This window comes from Stigmatopora argus, chromosome 16 (assembly GCF_051989625.1).
Source record: "Stigmatopora argus isolate UIUO_Sarg chromosome 16, RoL_Sarg_1.0, whole genome shotgun sequence".
Taxonomy (NCBI): Eukaryota; Metazoa; Chordata; class Actinopteri; order Syngnathiformes; family Syngnathidae; genus Stigmatopora; species Stigmatopora argus.
In genome coordinates this window covers 4,696,299-4,716,664 of record NC_135402.1, presented here as the reverse complement: position 1 = coordinate 4,716,664, position 20,366 = coordinate 4,696,299, and the positions used below count along the sequence as shown (strand labels likewise).

Sequence of the window (20,366 nt, the reverse complement as noted above, 5' to 3'; positions counted from 1 at the left end):
ACTCACAATGGCTCTTGCGCAAAACCAAATGAACAAGTGTACTGGAGATGTTCAGATCGTGTATGGTTGTTTTAATATCCAAGATGAGACAATTTTATCTCCTTTTCTAACACATGTATACAAATAACAGCTGATTTGAATGAAAATAAACTTTCTCCAACTCCCACCATCGCAATCTCTCCCACATTCCAAAAACATACAAACAGTGACCTTTGAAATTATCCAGCTCCAACACTACTGAGACAAATTGCCATATTAAAAGACTCTGCCCCCCCACCCCAATAATTGTGACTAACCACCACTAGAGAACGCTGTTACACATTACTTTGGTCTATCTCACAATATAAAAAATGACCATAAACCAAATGTACTGATTATTCTGCCACCTAGAAAATTACATCAGCATTTTGCTTATCCATGTTACATTTTTAAATGTCATTAAACATGGCTTTTAGTGAGTAAGAGCCTCTGCCTCATTTTGTTTCATAGCGATTGTGTACAGACACCAGGTAAACCAATACCTATGCAACCAGTCAACAACAATGCAGGTGAATCGTTGGGGCCCCTCGGAACACCAGCATGAGAGAAATACAGAATGATAACAAGATTCTGTAAGAGCACAATCCACATTTTTCATAACAAGGTGAGCACATTTCTCTAGTATTTCAAGAGAGGGTTTAGAATTACATTTGTACAGCTATTTAGTGGGAAAAATTCAATTTGTGCATGTGTTATCATCCACAGCTACATAGGAAAGAGGGCAATTTTATGGCCCGGAGGATGGGTGATATGCGGAATTCAGTTCTGGGCTCGGGTTCTGCTGGGAGCCTAAGAACTATCCCAGAGAGACACGCTGGTCGGATCTTGCCAGGTTACACCGGTAGATATCTTACAAATACATGTAATTGTGACTGTAGGTTACTAAATGTCAATTATTTTGGTTCTAATGTACTCACCCCTTTTAAGAAATAATCATTAAATAAGTGTGATATGTACTTATATTAGTACTTATTATTAAGTAGAACTGAAATTTTGTTTTACTATAATAAAAACACCATAGAACTGAAACCAATGAAATAGTTTGAAAATCGTCACGTCACAAATCCTATGCCATCAATGTTTTAAAATAATTTAAAAATAAATAATAAACTCCTACCTCAAAAACTGCAGTATATCAAATCATCTTTCCCTACTGAAATAAAAACGTGCATCATCTGTTACAACCAGAACCAAAAACAGTATTTAGTATTATTTGGGAGCAAATGAGCGCTAATATTATTTTTCTGTAACATAAAATACAAACATCATTGTGCATTGTAATATGATTTCAATACCATTTTCAACTCACCTCATCACTGTCAGAGTTGGGGGTGCTATAGCCTAACCTACTTACCTGACACTTGTTTTTTTTATACTTGTAGGCTTCATCCCCAAAAGGCAGAACTACATTGCCTGTAGCTACTCTGAAACATGTCAGAGAGCATTTTCTGACTTTTACCAGGAGATGTATGCAAATATCCAGCAAGCGTCAACAGATCCATCACTTGCTGTCAACTCCACCCAGCAACAGCCAAAAGTAGAAAACTTAATTCCTCTCTTTACTTGAACTGTGCACCATAGTTATGTACTATAAAAATCAAACACAGAGTTTGAGAGCAACATGAAGGCATCACAGAGCACAGAAAATAATAATAATACTAAATAACCTCACCTTACTTTTACACAATTTACCATTTTCATCATAAAGGCAGTTTTTTTTAATACACCTCCTGAATTAGATTATATTAGACGGTAGCGATAGAAGCACCTAGTGTGCCTTTATTAGCATGTTTGAATCAGTCATTAATTATGAATGGAGAAGCTCCGTTTCAGGTAGTGTAATGTCATCCACCTTACAAAGAGGAAGGACATATACATAAATAGCAACATTCACAGGAAAATTAGTTTTATAGCAAAAAAAAAGCTGATGCAAGTTAATTGTTTTTAGGTCCAAGGGCAAACGGTCCCCCTAACTGAAGTTTTGGATAAAGTCGTATCCTACAACCCTTCAAAGAGCTTCAACCCCATTGCAAAACCACTGGATGATGACCACCCCAGTAAATACTACATGTCAGGTATCGCAAACAGTTGACAAATTACCTACTCAAAGGAAGCAATTTAATTTCGGCAAAGCCCCAAATAACCACGAAAATGGATAAGGATTTACAGGGCACGTGCCGAAATACCGTTTCCTGTTTGGGAAAGGCTATCCCGTCGCCACCAACGAGGCCCTCGCCAAGTCCGGGAAGCAGCAACGGGACGACGGCGATCGCCCGATCCCGTCCCTTCGTACAATCTATCAATCACACCACAAGGGTGTGGTTCCATCTTTCACAGGACATATCCCAGGTATGTATAGACCAAAATATTGACGGAGGTGTACACCATCCTTAAAATAACCTAATAGAACACTAATACTCACTTTTTTCCCATCAAAACACATTTTGCTACTGTTGACTAACTACTACACCATCCCACAGGGTACAAATTCATGTACGGACACACTTTTGGTCGCCTTTCCAAGAAAGCTTTGGAGAAAAATGCCACAGGAAAAAGCAACACAAAGAATAATGAGAAGAAAAGAGCTTTCCATAAAAGTTTTTGTTCATAAATATGCTACTATTTTAATTGAAATGATTGTCTTTGGACATTAAAGGATCCACTTCAACGCACATTTGTTACACGTCACACCATTCCATTGATTATTGCAAGTTAATGTGCAAATCTTTGTTTATATTCAATGCATACACTTTTTTTTAAACTAGCAGTCCAACAAAACAAAGGTTTACAGTATGGCTTACTATTGTTTATACTAGAGGATTTTAGACATATTTCCATGGGACCATTTACAAACTTTAAACTGCATTTATAAATCATCCACACAAACATAAATTGAGTAACAGACAAGATGTACTGTAGAACCAACTGTTTTTTTTGCAGAACCATGCAAACATGTCAAAAACATGCAAAAAATTATCATAAAACAGTCAATCCAATAAATAACTTGAATCTGGGGACTTCACTCTTTGTTTTATGATGCATTATAGCAGAAAAAAAGGAAAATGTATCTGTATTAGGCTTCTTCTGGCATCCTTCCAATTAAAACATACAGTACATTTAAGTTTAGAGTTGAATAAATAAATTTAACGTGGAAATAAAAGGTGAAATCTATAAAATAGTTAAGGATTTTGGTATTCCAGAAAATGACAAAATTATTATGACCGAAGACTACCAACAAAAATAATGGATTGATTAGACAACACCCTGCAAGAATACATTGACACATTGCATTATGGGTATTAGCGCCATTATTCCCCATATAGGGTAACTGACTTTCACTTTTAAGTTAATTTTAAAGCTACATCCTGACTCGAGCGCCTATTCTGATTGTTTGACAAGAACTTAAGTTCACACGTTATGAGTCATTCTATCCGTCTGGTAGAAACCTTTCAAAAAGATTTAGCACATAAATTTAACGACAAACTTTTTAATAACGGGCTCAGCTTAGATTTAAGTACGGGCAATGCTTGACGAGGGTGGCTGCCAAAGCTGTTAATCTTGTTATTCGTGTTCTCTGTGATTAGTGCAGCAGAACGAACGCCTTAGCTGGAGTGTAGTGTGGAAGACTTCTTATGTAAAAACTTGCCCAGCAGTCTTTGTCAGTCTCTCTGCTTCAAGGCTTCAGTGATCTGAAAGATTGAGTCAAGAGTCCAAGGTGTGATCTGTCAAGATTCAGCCACCTTGACGGACGATCGCCCCTGGAAAAATAGTCATTGGAGAAAAACGAGATCAGCAGATAATATGGCAGAAACATGAATGAACTAAAATTAAGTACAATTTGGATCACAACTCTTGTAAAATACCACAAGTTCATGGTATCCCTGCAATACAGGGGCTCCAGAACCCCCCAAAAGCACCAAAATGTCTTATTATGAACACTATTGGTGGCAAAGGACAACCTTGTCAGATGTCAACATTGTCAGGGACCAATACCACCCTGGTCACAACCTGTTCCAGCTGCTGCCCTCTGGCAGACGCTACATGTCTCACAAAGCACGGACAAATAGACTTAAGGACAGTTTTTTCCCCACAGCCATCAGGACTCTGAACTTGCGCTAGCACGACACACAATCCCTTCTGTGCAATAACTTCGGGGTGTGCGACTCCCTAAAATTCTTTGCCTCTAACGGAAAATGATTTAGAAATGGAAGTCCTAGTATGAGCCTTTCTATAATGTATTTCCTACCAGAATTTTCCAGGCACCGACCGAAGCAAATTCATATCAAAACGTACCGTTTGACCTGATGCTGAGAAGAAGTCTGCAGACCGGTAGAAGCATTTGCAGCTCCAAAAAGTTTGGCCCACCGCAGTCCACCTTGACAGGGTTTCTCAATCTTAACCCGAGCTGAGGCTTCGTCATCTTTCTCCATATTCCCGCAGTCCTCACGTATCGGAGCTTCAGCCCGAACATTGTTCTGGCTACTGACATGAGCCTCTCTTACATTTCTTTGTTCTGGAACCGGAGTTAAGGCCACCTGTCTTCTGCTGATTTCACAATTCTCCTTCTTTAAAGCTAGATCCTCAGAAGTGTACTGTAAATACACATTGGTCCAGTGGTCCGAGTTGCCTGCGAAAGGCGGGAAGGGGGAAAGACACTCCCCCAGCGAGCATAGTTGTTGATTATGTAACAGTCTTGGTTCCAGGAGCAGGTCAAGCTCAAAGGGCAGGATGGAAAGAGGCTGCAGGAGAAGCAGGAGTTCCTGAAACAAAGGCTGACATCGATCCAGTGACATGGACAGGAAGCCCCAGCTGTGGTAGTGTGAAGTCACCACACCTGTGCAAAAAGAGAAACATTGCTCAACATATACAGGTTTTAATACCAAAACACAGTATAAAACAGGAGACAATTCATTATAGAATGTTATTCAATTTATGATAACCATTTTTACTTGGCATGTCCACTTGGTTGAATCCCTTTCTAACAAATCAGAGTTTCTACATATTTCAAAAAGATACAATTTAAAACTTTTTAAGGCCACTATGCACTCGCCGATCTTCCAGTCGGATCCATTTTATGAAATTTCTAACAGTATTCTAACCTGTGCCTGGAGCAGAGTAGCTCAGGAATTATATTGTACATACTATATAGGATATTGATATAATTAATAGAGTCCTGAGTGTCCAGATTAAGAAATGACCAACATTTTTTTCATTTTCTGTTTGTCAATAAATATTGAAATGCATCAGTGAGTCTTCAAGCCAACATGCAAGACCATTAAAGCGTATGAAAATATGTTTTTTTTGCCAAGATAAAGAAAAAAAATGGCTGAAACTGGAAAATACTTTTTTATATTAACTGAAAACACAAATGAAAAATGAGCACGCACCTCTTTGACTGTGGAGGTGACTGAGCCAGAATTCCAAAGCTCTCAAACTGAAAAATGTTGAGTAAAAAAACATTGTAAGCAGCCTTTCTGGCATTAGAACAAAGCGAAAGATTCATAGAAAGTAAAACTCACTTAAGCAAACCCATAAGGAAGGCCTTCAGTCGCATGCTGTGGCTGCTGAGCTGTGGACACTTGATGATTTTACAGACCAGGCTGTGGAGAGCTTTGGTTGAAGGACCTGCTGGACAAAAGGGAAAAGGAAGTTAGGAGTGAAAACAGAGGTTTATAAAAATCCTATTTTCAAATCACCGGGCTTGGTTGAGACCTCCACTACGACCCAGGAGGAGTTACGACGCTGACCAACGACAACATCTAATTTGTGATCTCTGAGTCCGTCTTCGAGGATATTCTGGATTGCTGGACACAGATGATCCAGAACCAGACTGGCTATCATAACACTTAAATAGCTGTTTCCCAGACGGATCTATGGTGTAACCAGTAAAAAAAATACACATAATAATATAAGACAATATAAACTTAAGCATAATCTATGCACCTTTTCTTCTGGGTCTCTGCTGTTACCAAAATGAGCAATAATTAAGTCCACTGCCCTGCTCACAGCCCTCAGCAAACCTGCACACATAAATAAATCACAATAAAAAATGATTGCATATGCAACAAATCATTTTGAAAACCTTCTTTTGCTAAAATGTTTTGATTTCTTTAACTTGGTAGTGCCAAATCTTATGGCCAGTCATCATTAATGAATGCACGCATTTTCTATACTGCTTATCCTCACTAAGATTGTGGGGGTGCTGGAGTCTGAATTGGTTGTCATCAGTAATAACTGTGTTAAAAAAAATCATACAAATAAACTTTCTGCCTAATTTCTCTACCTAAGTGAAAGTATTTTGAAAAATATATGCATAAGAGCAAAAAAAAATGCTTTACAGCTTCATGCCTGATAAATTAGCTAATGAAAATAATGGAAAAAATACACCATAAATGTATTTTAGATTAGACTGAGAATTTTTGCCTTTTTGTACTGGTGGATTTTTCTATGTATTTAAATGAAACAGAGTGCAGTAACAAGTTTACCAGTTTCTCCTCAATAACTAGGTCATCTCATAAAAGTGAGAATGCCTTTCCTCATGTGAGGCCGGCTTGTCTCTGCAAATGTCACAGTGAATTCTTTATGCATGCTGACGCTGCCTTTAGGGGCACGTCTCACTCACGGCACATCAGCAATGCCGCCGAGTTCGCTCGCTCCATCGCTCGGCTCAAATTTCACTCATTAAGGATTGAAAGTGACTCCAATATTTATGACGCTGATTAATCATTAGCGCTGTTTTTACCGCATCATTTCTGTGCTCTCGCATAGGCCTGCAAGCAGATGGCTCAGCCAATCCCGTGCAGGGAGAGTTAAAAATAGGTCATGCTTGAGAGGAAGCCCCTAAAGGGCATTGAAAGCGCCACTGAAGCAAAATGTGAAATCCTTTTCACGAGAGTTCCCTCACCAGTAAGACAACCCCCACAAAAGTCAAATCATTTATATTGATATTCAGTTCCATGTTGCACATTTAACCATTTGACTGGTTAAAGCACATTTTTGGCAAAAATGAAAACATCTTGAAGAAATAATCCCAGCTGTTTCAACGTAAACAAAAGGAGTGCGGACGAACATCTTATTGGATTTTTTTCGTCTTTTAAACTCTAAAAAGTTATAATTTTCCCCAGAAAATATTCACAATAAATATGAATTATCTCAGAAAGCTCATTTTTGTATACTATTAGGATTGGAAACGGTCTCCAAATGTATACAAAAGACGGAAATAGAAACGTCATATATTGTAGGTAAAACGCAATTTTACGGAAGCATGAATTCTTCCAGCATCGGGCAGCCAAAGGGTTAATAAAATCACTCCCACCTCTCCTCTGGAGATGACTGATTGACAGGGACTCATATGAAGTGGCAGGTGAGATGTCCGTTGCCAGCAGGTCATTCGTGAGCAGAGGTTCATGATGTTGACCCACACGGATGCCCCCCAGAGTTTTCTGATGGTTTACACCAGAAGTAGCCATTGACAGAAGAGAACCCAAAGAAGAAAGAGGGGCCACTGAGGAAAGTGCAGCGGATAAACTAAAACCTGGAGGTTGTGGAGTCTTTGGAAGAACATTTTCTTGATCAGGGTCGTTGTTATGGGCTAAGCTATCAGAGAAAATTGACTCAATAAAGCTTGGGTTATGGGAGCGACCATGTCTTTGATTGATTTCCGCAGGGGTGGATAGGCTAACAAGATCCTGGTAAGTTGGAATTCGAACAAACTTTGGCTGGCATGGGCCTTGGAGCAATTCTGAACCAGTTTGTGGATTTGGGTCTTGATTGAATTTTGAACTGGTATGATTTACACCCATTCTTGTATTGGCTGGCCTCGGACTATGGTGGGCCTGAGACCACATATTTCGGCCATGGACACATTCTGGGCTCGGGGAGCAAGTGGAGCAGGTGTCGGAGCTGGAACCATCCCCCAGGCTTATGGAGAAATGGTTGTTTATGGAATATGGCTTTGATTTCAGCTTAAAACCTGGTTGGGAGCTGCAAGACTTCTTGCTCTTCTTCTGCTTCATATAGTATTGCTCCACCAGACAACCCAGCGGTTGGGTGTTGGACTGACATTTGTCCCTAGGGTCAAGCACGATAGGCTGGATCGGTAAAGATGTTGGCCTCCGTGGTTTGTTGGAGCCGATCAAACTTGTCCCTGGAAGAAATAACCAAGAACATATATCACGTGATTGGAATGTAATTGTCCTGTACTCAAAACCTTACCGTCTTCAGTGTGACATTGTTCCTGGTTTGACGTTCGACGTTTCGGAGCTGTTGTACTGTTTGTACTCTGGCATGTACAGCTATGATTGAAGCAACGAAAACAGAGTATTTGGCAACTGTTCCGGATGTGGTTGATGGTTCTTGAGGGGTATTTCTCTTCAGAAGTGCTAGCAAGAAGATAATCATGGCTCATAGGGTATTCCCTTTGTTCATCCTGAGAGAAAAGAGAAGCAGGATGGATCAGAACAGCTTTCTGAGAAGCATTTAAAAATATATCACATTCTGGATTTGAATAAAAATCTAGCTGTCTTTAAATACTACCATTTTTAATCATTGATTTAGGAGTTTTGGATGACTTATGACTGCGGATCTACTGGCTATTAGTTGAATCATCGGTAAAGAGCGATTTTTGGTTTTAACCATACCTCCATGTCTTTATTTTCTTGCCCTCTTATCTTTGGACTGACAAAGTGATGCTCAGTGCCCCCGATGCTCTGGTCTTCAAGGCAGCCTGTGTCGTTAGACCAAGTTCCGCAAGGCGACGGGGACAAAAGATCGCACGTTACCAGCTCGTAGTACTTTGGATTAGTGCTAGTGACCAGTTTAGTTTGGCTTTGAAGACAGGCATTGAGGTCAGACACCTCCAGAGAGGAGAGACCTGGAGGAGGTGGATCCTCCGCAGGGTAAAGAGCGTGGTCTGAGTCAAGCTCCTGAGGTGACCAGTAAGAGGTGGTCTTTAGAAGATCCTCTTTCAAAGGACTCTGAATCGTTTGCTGATTGCGTTCCCTCGGGAGAGGTTGGAGGTTGAGGAATACCGACCCCTCGGATGACCGGGACCCGCAAGCCTCGGGGCTGCTGAGTTCATGAAGTCCAGCAAGGTTGTTGCTCCGATTGTACATGGCGCAGAAGTTCACCAGAATCCCATCAGAGCTGCCGCAAGAAGAGTCACTGGCGTAATCCGTTTGACTTTTTGGGAACATCCCAGATGAAGACTTGTGGTGGTTGTGGATACAGCAGGAGTTGTGATTGGGGATTCCATCCAGTGCTTTGACATGGGGTCTTTCACCCTGAAGTAAGACCTCACGACTCCAGACGACATTCGCGAGGACCCCATCTTTATCGGTGCTCTTGTCCCAATTGGAAGTCCCGTGCAATACGAAAGAGGAATCCTCATGATATCTGTGAAGATTGTCTCCATCACCGAAGTCGTCGTCCTCATCCGGGTCTGGATTGGGAAGGAACGAGTTGTGCGATCGTTGACTTCTTCCGCCTCGGACCTCTTCCTTTCTAGTTTCTTCTGGGGATGAGGCAGAGATGCCGTCGCTGGTGCCGTCCTCTTCATCCTCCTCTACTCGATCCTCATTGAGACGACTTAAACTGTTCGAAAAATGCTTCAAACTAGGAGCAATGGGATGCTCCTGGCTGATCTTGTCCTGCTCTGGGAGGGAGGCTGCTCTGAGCAGACCAGAGGAGCCGGGCTTCCTGTTGGAACCGCACAGGGCTTGGACAGGAAGCTGCCATGCGGGAATCGGAAGTAGCGGCAAGTGGCACGCAATCAGGGTGTCCCCCGAGAGATTGGACGCACCAATCATACTGCTGCATTGAGATGAATGATAAAGAGCGTCATCATGTTGTGGAAGCTGAAGCCTGCAAATATATAACAAAGTATATGTTTTTGCTGGGGTATACTTTTGAAGAAATGAGTTGAAGCAAATAGAGGATTTAGCTTAATATATTTATTTGACTTTTTATTATTATTTAGTGGTTGGTCCACAGGGTTCTTTTGCATAACAACGCATGCTGAATTATTGTCAATTATTTTATGTTAATGCCTTTGTACTGCTTTTCATAACAATTTTCAAGGAAAATTTGGGTTTGTAACCGCCGTCGTGCATTGGTGACAAGGTCCAGCCACCCAAATATAATTATTAGCAGTCAATTTAGAAAGGGGAAAAAACAACTTGGGCAATGAAGCAAATGCTATTTTATTTTTCACATTTTTTTAATTCACTTATCTGCTCACATGTTGCAGCCTGCATTACAATGCACTTTCTGTAATTTATCGATGTACACTATGTTGCATTTTTAATGAGAAGTCTGGATCTTTCTTCTGACTATTTTGTACTCTGGCTTCCTCCCTGTTCCAAATACTGCTATTCGATTCCAAAGTACCCTAATAAAATGTGTTACATTGCCTGCTTTGGGGCTTGAATCTTTCATTGGGGTTTTCCTGCTTTACACGTGACTTATGATGATTCACCCAAACAATTTTAGATGCTTTGCTGTCCCTGAATGCTCAACATGCAAAGAATCAGACTATAGAGTCATGTTAAATCCTACTCACATGACATCCCCAAATTAGGTAGACACAAGAAATCATTCAAATCCCTCATCCTAGTGTGCTCGCCTCCTGGAATAAAGAAACACGCAATCGTTCTTAGCCTGATCCTTGCGGAGTGTTTGTGTCTTTCACTTAGCCAGCCTGTGTAAGTAGGTCAACTGCACTGCAGACAATCACTGCCGGCTATGCTCTGTGGAAATGCTTGTTCACTGCTAACTCAAAAGCATTCATTCAAAAACCCCTTTTAGTCATTAAAATGTCCCAAAAAATAAAATGACCCATAGGCCCTTTTCCTACCTGTTTTATACATACTATTCTGTGATAAAATGGTATGATGGATCATTTGCATGCCTTGCGATTGGCTGGCCACTGATTCAAGGTGTCCCCCTTGCTGGTGCCCATAGTTAGCTGGGATAGGCTCCAGCACCCCCCGCGACCCTTGTGAGGATAGCGGTTCAGAATATGAATGAAAAGGATCAATAGCAAATATATTTTTCCATGTAGCCATTTGCCAATATACTGAATTGACCATATGTGTGAAATTAAGTGTTATTAGTATTCATTGGTGACCAATTCAGGGTTATGGCCTGCATTATTTTTAAATTTCGACAACAACGTCAACAAAAGTAGCTAGTCTAGCGCCCTGTCTAACGCCCTACATATTAATTTTGCAACTGAACAACTACTGTGATCCAGTAGAAATAAAGTTTGATGGTAATCCTCTTTATCACAATATGGTTTATAATAGCAGTAAAAAAAACAATTGTGGCTCCCATGGCAACATAGAATAACAATCTAATAGGATTCAGGAACCATTTGATAATAAATGTAAGCTTGAGAATTTGGGTTAATCTGGCAGAATTCACAACAACAACGATAATCTGTTGATTGTTTTTCAACATTAAACACTACCTTCCTTTTTAATGTCACTTCTGTCTGACGCCTTCCCAAAATAGGCAATATTTCCAGCAGTTTCATCATTACATGGAAAAAAAAACATAAATGTTTTTTCTCATCGACAATGACAGACGTCCAAACATGGAGCTCTTAAAAAAACTATAATAAACCCCTACTTAAGTTTCTGGTTAATACAATTAAACCAATCCATCTGATGAGTGACCAAGGAAATGCAAAAATATCCTCCATTACCCTGTGTAATGCAAAATCAAACTCATCACATAAAAAATACATTTTTAGTGAGCTGTGGTAGTGCAAAAACAAATAAACAAGTATCAATAGTTTTGCCATTAAACAACGTGTCTGCTTATACGATTTCAGTCTCGGTACAACGATACTTTTGACAACCCTAATGTTACCATATATTTGTCTGATTTCCCATTATAACAAACATCAGATACATTAAGCTTCGACTTGAAGAAAGAATTTACAATTCCCACAAATTCCAAGACTTGTAGGAAAACAAGTCACGAGGATGTTTATCACTTACCAACAGCCGTCAGTCGCAAGTCACCTCCATCCTCTTCTGGAAAGGTCGCTTTCTTGAATAAGCAAAAAGATGCTGACAAAAACAAAACATTAAAAAATGATCATGATTTAGGATGGCCATATTATGCATAGGTCATTCTGTAGCAAAGTAAAATCGATTTTGAATCCCGACCAAGGTCCGGACAAGAACCCCCCCTAGACCCCCCTTGCTGTTCAGCATCATCCATTCGGAAGATTTGTGACGTCATTTGACGGTCATCCAATGAGGAAAAAGTGATGGTTGTATCCAAGATACAAAGATTGAAAACAAAAATGACAAATAGGATTTCAATTCTGGACGTTTTGGAATAAAAATGCATAGCAGTTTACAAAAGAAACTCAATCATACCAAAATACTACAAAATACCTAACTACAATATATGTGCTTTTCTATTAGTAGTGAGTTTATCTAAAACAAATCAATTCTAACAAAATGTAACCATTAATACAATTTAAATGTAAAAAAAAACAAGAAACATATTTTTTTTAATGTAGAAAATACCTATTTTCAATAGACATTTAATCCAAATGTTGCTAAAATCAAAATGAAGTAATGAACAACAACTTACCTGAATAAAAAGTTGTTAAGAGTGACAAATAAAAATCTATATTTTCTCTATTATTTTAGTAGACGTATTATATTATTTTAGTTTTTAAATGCGTCACAATCTTAAGAAAAAAGATCACTTCTGCTCTCTAGTGGCAAAATGTATTTTTATGTTATTTTTTTCTGTGAGCACACTACAAAATATTAAAAACAGTAACAAGGGATGAAAAAAGGTTGTTTTGAACAACAAATAAGTACCATTGTATTAAAACGTTTAATGTCCAGGTAGTATTCAAATAAGATCTTGCCTTTCTAAGTTTAAACTGTCATTTTCTGTCCATAATTTAAAAGAAAAAAAGGAAAAATAAGAGTGAACCTGGAAGTTAGTCAGAAAAAAAAATACAGAATAATTTGAAGCACGACGACTTTATTATTGAAATTGCCTTATGACGAATGTCCCAAAAGTTTTAGCTGAGATTCTGAGCGTGTACATAGATGATATATGACAGTAGCGTGTAAACATTTTTCTCTATTCCATCTCAAAACTGCAAAATGCAGCTGTGAGCGGTTTTGTAGTATTTTGCTTGTTACACAACTAACAAAGTAGCAGGTAACCTAATAGAGTAACTTAAGTCATGCAACTCACTTCAAAACATACAAACAGGCATTAAAAAAATGCAGCAATTCTAGTGGTCACTTCGGGAAAAAAAAATCATTCAAGAACACGATTGGAGCATTTCTTCAACAGTTACTGGAATTAAAGGAAATATACAATCTGAAGGATAATACACAAAAAGCTTCCCTTTATAGTGTTAGTGTGCAATACTGTTTTTTTTTCCAGGTTACGTTCATTTGTCATTACCTCCAATAAAATATGCATTAAAATGACTTATTTACAAGTACGCAATTTGATGGCCTCTACTAGCAATTATGACACTTCACGCCTAAATAAGCAGGGTATGGGCTTAAGTTAAAAAAAAAAAGAAAATTGAATTATTATTACTTGTTTTGATTAGTTCAGTATGTCTAGGTTGATGCAACCGAGTATAACACACAAGCAAACGTACACAGACATCAAAAGGTGGAGATTGGTTGAATTATCTGAGGCGGGGAAAAATGTGGCGTGTCATTTCTTGTCTTTAGGACGTGAGTAGCGGCTGGCGTTCTGCAGGAGTACTCTGCAAAATGGCGGGAGGCGGCAATAGTACATCATGATTTTGAATACTTTTTACAAAGAAAGTCAATATTTCAAACAAAACACTTAAATGACAGAGAAAAAACGCAAAAAGTCAAAATATGCCAGTTACCTCAGGTAGCTTGTGACGACACATCATCAACATGAAGACTCCGCCCAGCAGGATGCCGATTCCGATCAGTATGAAAGGAATGTTTACCAACACGTATTGTTCCACCACCACGGCGTTCAACTTGGCAACCGATGAATCATCGACGATGACACTCTGAGGAGAATAGAAATGTTATACATGTGACTAGTAGTTTTTATTTTACTACATTTCAGGTAAATGACTATTGTATTATTCTTTCCGGTTTCAAAACGAATTTACGGCCCACCAAAGATCAACAGCTAGGTGGATAATTTGGGTGTTTGTTTTATTAAGAAAAGGGGGAAAATAAGAAAATGTATATAGTGAATTAGTATATCTTGAATCTAAGGGGCCTTGGCAAATAATTGGATTGGATTGGATAGCTTTATTCATCCTGTATTCGGGAAATTTCATTGTGCCAGTAGCAAGAAAAGGCATAGTTATAAGTTAGACAGAACAACAAAGCAAAGCACAAAGTACAAAGCAAATCAAAGTAAAATGGGATCATTAAGAATCGCCAAATCAAATCATTAAGACAGGAAAGCAGCAAAAACATGAAACGAGCAAGAGTGGACGGAGCTACCGCCACCGGCTTCCACTTGAACGGCGCCATTTTGGTTGCGGTAGCAAAAACGGATACAGACTCAAAAGACGTAAAGTTGGACAAAAACTGGAACCACACACAGGAAGTCTTCCACAAGATGGGGAACTTCTGCAGACTGTGACCGAGGTAGTTATGAATATTTTTTTTCTTTGACATTAATTGATCTACAGAGGTTGTGAAATTGAATACATGTTTTCTACCATATTCGGGGGTGTATGTTTAGGTGTGTTTACCTCATTCAGATAAACAACAGGTAAAATCACTGTTCTCACATTTCCAGTTTGACTGAAAAAAAGAAGAATATTCAAATTTCATTACTGTGTATGTAGCATTTGTTAGCGATTATCATAATTTTGATCATATCTGCTGATAATCTTGGTTCCCATGAGACTAATGTCAGAAAGTCCATTCATTAAGGTGATCATGACATTAATTTGCAGTCACAAATTAGTTATAGAGACAAATTTTTCAAGCAGTATGAACTCAAATAAAATGATAAGAAAATATATTTACATGGATTTGAATTCCTAACCTGAATGTGTCAATTTTCTCGATGTAGACGTTGATCTGGAGACGTTTGGCAGCTTGCAGGACTATTCCAGTGAGCTGCAAAGCAAAAAACAAAGCTGTCACATATATTTAACCTGTGTCTACTCTAACAAGTCAACACATACTGAAAAATCCAATGTTTACTCAACTCAACTTTTTGCTTCGGTTCTCATCCTTTAACATTCTTTTCTAATAAAAACCTTGGATAAAAACACATGCTCATCTTTATCGGCTTTATTAATTCATGGGATTGTAATTCTGCCCGAGCCTTTTCCCTACAGTATCTCTTTTAATCCATTTTATTTATTTATTTGAATCATATTTGAAAAGCATATTTTTTGTGAAAATTAAGAGAATCATGACATGTCTAAATAGCAAATATGTAGAAAAAAGAAGAGAAGAAAAGAAGAAATAACCCCCAACAATAATAATATCAGGTGAAAATCAGAACACAAATCAAACATATTGAATTCAATGCCTTTGTTCCATATATTAGTATACAATTTAAAAGTGCAATGAGATTCGATTTAAAACTTCACCATAAAGTGCACACATCAAAAGTCAAAAAAGTTTTATATACAATAAGAATGAATTGAGGTAAAAAAAAAGGTGACTAAAGTGGTTAGTTATTCCTTTTTCTCCACTAGTATTCGCCCATGAGAAACGTTACGCTGCCTCCAAGTGGCCATAAAAACAAGATAAGTAAAGTGAAGGTATGTCTTACCGGATTGAGATCAATGAAGGTCTGGTGATGCTCCTTGCGAGGCTTCATGCCGAATACCGCCTCAACAAATTTCTCATCTGCCTGATAGAAGTGCGGCGACGACATTATGATCGGGGCCTCTGAAAGCAGTACAGAATGGATAAATGATCCAAGAAAGGGAACAGAAAATCTTTTAAAAGTGAGATTTCCCCACCTTTTTTGCAGGGCTTCACATTGAGAACGCCCGAGCCGAGGCAGTTATCGGCAGGGACGCAGAAACCCGCGTTGGATGGGTTGATGGATACGTTGGCAAAAACCTCACTTGGGGGAGTGAAGCGATACCCGGGGATTCCTTTCACCGTCACATCCGTGTCAAAAATTGCATATATAGACCTAAGAAAGACAGAAAGATGTTAATAAGTGAAACTGAGTCAAGTGCAAAAGAAAGCGGAGCACTCAAATTACAGAGGATATACTATGCATAACAATACCCATCTTCGGGGGTATTTAAGGCTCTTTTAAAAATGCAATTGAAGGAATTGAATCGTTGTTTTAGGAAGTGCAACACACTAAATAAGAAGAAAACAGAAACCTCATTCATTCCTCGCCAAGCTGAATCAACAATAATGAATTTCATATCCGGATCTGTCTAATGCAAGGCTGTCAGACTCGGGTTGGTTCGCGGGCCGCATTAACGTCAACTTGATTTCACGTGGGCCGGACCATTTTAGATATAATATTTAGATTTTTTTTTTAAATAAATGGATTAAAAGAACTGGATTAAAAGCCCTGAATATTCAGTTTTTTATAGATCTAAAACAATGTTTATTTGAGCTTTTTTATATATATTTTTAGATTTTACAAAATGATTTTTGAACTAAAAACACAGAAAAAATGGATTAAAAAATTACCATTATTGATTTAAAAGGGGGAAAATCAGGAAATTTAATATACATCTATACTCTTCATTTTAATTTGATCCTAAAACAGAAAGTCGGCACTCATGATTTACTTTCCCGGGCCACACAAAATGATGCGGCGGGCCAGATTTGGCCCCTGGGCCGCCACTTTGACACAGGTGGTCTAATGGAAAAGGGGAGGTTTGCTAACTAAATCCACACAGGGAGATAACAAGGGGGAGAAAACAACAGGCTGTTGACTTTAACGGTCATTGTTGGCTTCCCGATGCTTCGGTCATATGTTTTGCTTCTCGAGGGACCTGATTGGCTGTCAGCTTTGGTCATTTGATGTCAAATGTACATTGCACTTTTAGGGATAATCCAAAATAAAGTCAAATAAAGTGTCGCCTGAGCCACCTGCACAGGTCTGAGGAGAACATGTAGAGTATTTCATCCTTCGAGAGGACAGGATGAAAGGAGGCGCCGTCGGTTCCGTTGATCATGTTGCACTCGTCAGTCGTCCACCAATTCAGTGAGCTGCAAAAAAATAAAAATAATTAAAGGCATATTGAACTGTACAATTGTAGAAGTAGGAATGGCTTGCAGAGAATTGCATGAGACAATTTGAAGTCAAATCGTCCAAGATGATGAAACAACGCGATATGTCAGTTGGTCCTCTTTAACCAAATGCCATATCATTCAATCAATTGCTCACTGATTGGATAATGAGGCAAGTTAAAGGCAATGTGATGTGGGCTTGTTTTACCTTTGATTGTTCCAAGTATCTACTCGGGCAAAGTCCATGTAGTTTTGCTGGCCCGTAAAGAACACATATTGACCATCATTGGTAGCATTGTTCTGTAATTACATCCCAGAAGGGGTCACATCAATAAAACACGCAGAGTTCGGGCAAATAGCAGTTTAACTCATGACTAGTTTCCATAACATAAAGTCTCAGCTCCATGTGATTATCTACCTGGTAGAAAAGTCCAAAATTGGGATCCACATCAGGTTTGAAAGCGTGGATAGCTTTCAGTAGAGCGTCTTCGTATCCCCACAGATGCTCCCCCACTGTACGTGTGGTGAACATGCCCTCATCTTCGTGCTTCATGTAGGACGAGATGAGGTTGGCAATAAAAGGATCATTTTTGAACTTCTCCATCACCGTCTAGACAGCAGGGGGGAGAAAAGGGAGAATTATGGTGCCTCTCCTCTCAAGTCAAATTGACTTACCGTATTTTCACGAATATAAGGCGCACCGCATTATAAGGCGCACCCTCAACGAATGACACTTTTTTTCCATATATAAAGCACACTGGATTATAAGGCACCCTGTCTATTTTGGAGAACATTTAAGACCTTTAAGTGTGTCTTATAGTCGTGAAAATACGGTAAGTTAATTTGCTGTCGATGCCCCAAAATTTTTTAAAGGGTCCTCACCATAGCAGGGATGTTCACAGTCCTGATGAGCTCACTCTCCGGACCCCGTGACATGTCAGGCTGGAACATGTAGGTTTTAGTGTTGACTGATGTTACTTTGGTGTCGTTATCCTGAAAGCTCACTTCTTCCATAAACCGGTACTCTCTGGATTGGATTGAACAATAAATAAAAAGGTAAAGGAAAGAAATTGGCCATGGAAAACTGCTTTCTATGTGACGTTAGTTGATGAAAAGGGGTGCTGTTATTATGAATGAATTATAATTCCATCGTGGGGTTTTTAAAAAGCACAAAAGCAACCAAATATTATGGTAACCTGCACAGCATGACCAACGGCTTGTGACGAGCACACACATTAAATTTCTAACTATTTCTAACGTACGGTACGGGATGAAGTATGCAGCAAAACACTAAAAATATGAAAAACCACACAATGATAAGGAAGAAATAATACATTGCACTGTGTTTGAACAGTGTTGGGAGCCTGAAATAGTTGATTATCTTGTTTTACTATTTCCCAACCTGTTACACTTGAAACAAAATAAACACTCAACCACTAAAACAGTTCTTTTACTAGCAATTTTACTGGAAGTCCATATTGTATTCAATGAGTTGCATACATAGCATTCCTGTATAAATGATGGGTAAACTGCATCTTTATATGCCATTTCTGGACAAGATGTGTCTATAATTATTCGGTGTTTATTGCACTTTCTGGACCAAAAAATATTTAAAAATAAAAGCAACTGAAAATAAAATATTAGGTTACAACACATTTATTACCTGTAAGTGTAAGGTCCGATTTCCTCGACAGCAGGCTTGTCTCCGTCCAACATTTCCAATGGATTAGTCAGGTTAAAGAAATAAAACTGCATGTAAATCGGGGCCGGTGGATCCTCCCAAGCATCAAATGCATCGGTTCCATTCCTCAATACGATTTCCTATTGGAAAAAAACACAGAAAAAAGTGTTATATTGCAAAACAGACGCTGACCAAGCTGAAAGTGGCATCACGTGGAAATAGAGGTCATAGTGTGGCCGTATTTCACAACAAAGTAGGCCAGAGAAGGATTGAGCACACCAGGCTTTTTTTCCTTAACATTAGCGATTCGAGCAAATAGTTTTTTTTAACATTTGATCAGCCTGATGATCATGAAAAGCATCCTAAAATCAAAATGTCAGGCTAGATCAGAACTCTTACCTTTTCCACCACCCTCTCGACTATTTTCGAAAAGACGCCCGACAAGGCTAGCGCGATACCCAAAATGAGAATTAAACAAGAACAAAATCCGTACGCTAAAACAAAACACGCTTTAAACATGATGGATCCGCACTGGTGACGTCTGATCGTGACAGGTGACAATAACAAATGCCACCGACGACGCCCCTGAGCCTCAATGAGTAGACTGCGTATTTGTTTTGTTATTCCCGGAAGTTACCGCATTTCAAAGACTAACTACTGCCCAGACAGTTACAGGCTACGGCTTCCTGTTTTGTCAAACTACTCCTTCCACCAAAATGCAATACACTATATTCAATATACCAATTCACAAGAACATCATTTTGACATACATTTTTCAGCACCTTGTAAAAGGTTTATTTTTATTTATTTATTTATTTAATTTACTGAGGTGTTTGTTTGTCCTTCTGATCTTGTCGAGTTGACAAAACAAACGCATCACGTGTACCTTTTTAGTTGGCTTGTCGTTTTGAAAATATGCATTGTTCAAATATTTGTTTATAAAATACTTGTTTATCTAAAATGTAACGATGCAACACCTTTACTTTTATTAAAGTTAATAGTTACCGGTTACACATTGCCACTAGAGTTCAGTATTTTACTTATTATGTTTCCTAAATGCTGTTGATGTCCCTTACTCAACTGTTAAAAACAAACCATATCAAATATTTGACCAAATTTAAATGTTAGTGAAAATTAACCACGTGGCCAAGGAAAAAAAAACACCCAAAATGAAAAAAGTACAGTACCTACTATTAGGATATTTGGCTCATTATGTAAATGTACCATTTGGATATTTTTTTCTCTGTAAGGAAATGATATAAATGACAAGTTTTGTATTTGAGAGTTAAGATGAAGGGTTCTATTATGCACTCATCAGAACTTCACAAGTCAGATCAACATGCATCAGTCGACCAGATTGGACATGCTGCTACTTGCATAAAAATAATTATTTTTTATTTACTAAAGTCTTGTTGCATCAG

The 20,366-nt window shown here is 38.7% G+C and overlaps 3 protein-coding genes across 4 annotated transcripts; 1 reads left to right on the top strand and 2 right to left on the bottom strand.

Annotated features, from left to right (window-relative positions):
- The first annotated feature begins 595 nt into the window (after window positions 1-595).
- On the top strand, window positions 596-2,650 carry cimip2b (ciliary microtubule inner protein 2B). Its single transcript, XM_077623516.1, has 6 exons — window positions 596-643; window positions 745-880; window positions 1,422-1,576; window positions 1,988-2,114; window positions 2,200-2,388; window positions 2,520-2,650. The coding sequence occupies exons 1-6, from the start codon at window positions 596-598 to the stop codon at window positions 2,648-2,650; spliced, it is 786 nt and encodes a 261-aa protein (XP_077479642.1).
- LOC144091233 (uncharacterized) lies at window positions 2,626-12,252 on the bottom strand. 2 transcript variants are annotated; one of them, XM_077623407.1, is made up of 10 exons: window positions 12,042-12,252; window positions 8,679-9,900; window positions 8,254-8,467; window positions 7,355-8,185; window positions 5,983-6,059; window positions 5,736-5,910; window positions 5,559-5,667; window positions 5,427-5,473; window positions 4,333-4,873; window positions 2,626-3,797 (listed from the first exon to the last, which is right to left on the bottom strand). In XM_077623407.1, the coding sequence occupies exons 2-10, from the start codon at window positions 9,843-9,845 to the stop codon at window positions 3,713-3,715; spliced, it is 3,246 nt and encodes a 1,081-aa protein (XP_077479533.1). In that variant the 5' UTR covers window positions 9,846-9,900; window positions 12,042-12,252; the 3' UTR covers window positions 2,626-3,712. The 2 variants fall into 2 exon arrangements, with proteins under 2 accessions (XP_077479533.1, XP_077479534.1); XM_077623408.1 differs by having other exon boundaries at window positions 5,559-5,664.
- Window positions 12,253-13,033: 781 nt separating this feature from the next.
- On the bottom strand, window positions 13,034-19,579 carry scarb2c (scavenger receptor class B, member 2c). Its single transcript, XM_077623228.1, has 12 exons — window positions 19,345-19,579; window positions 18,928-19,085; window positions 18,147-18,291; window positions 17,683-17,874; window positions 17,473-17,564; window positions 17,124-17,243; window positions 16,022-16,200; window positions 15,829-15,947; window positions 15,088-15,161; window positions 14,789-14,840; window positions 13,934-14,086; window positions 13,034-13,804 (listed from the first exon to the last, which is right to left on the bottom strand). Exons 1-12 carry the CDS (start codon window positions 19,462-19,464, stop codon window positions 13,766-13,768), a joined length of 1,443 nt encoding a protein of 480 aa, XP_077479354.1. The 5' UTR covers window positions 19,465-19,579; the 3' UTR covers window positions 13,034-13,765.
- Between the last annotated feature and the right edge of the window lie 787 nt (window positions 19,580-20,366).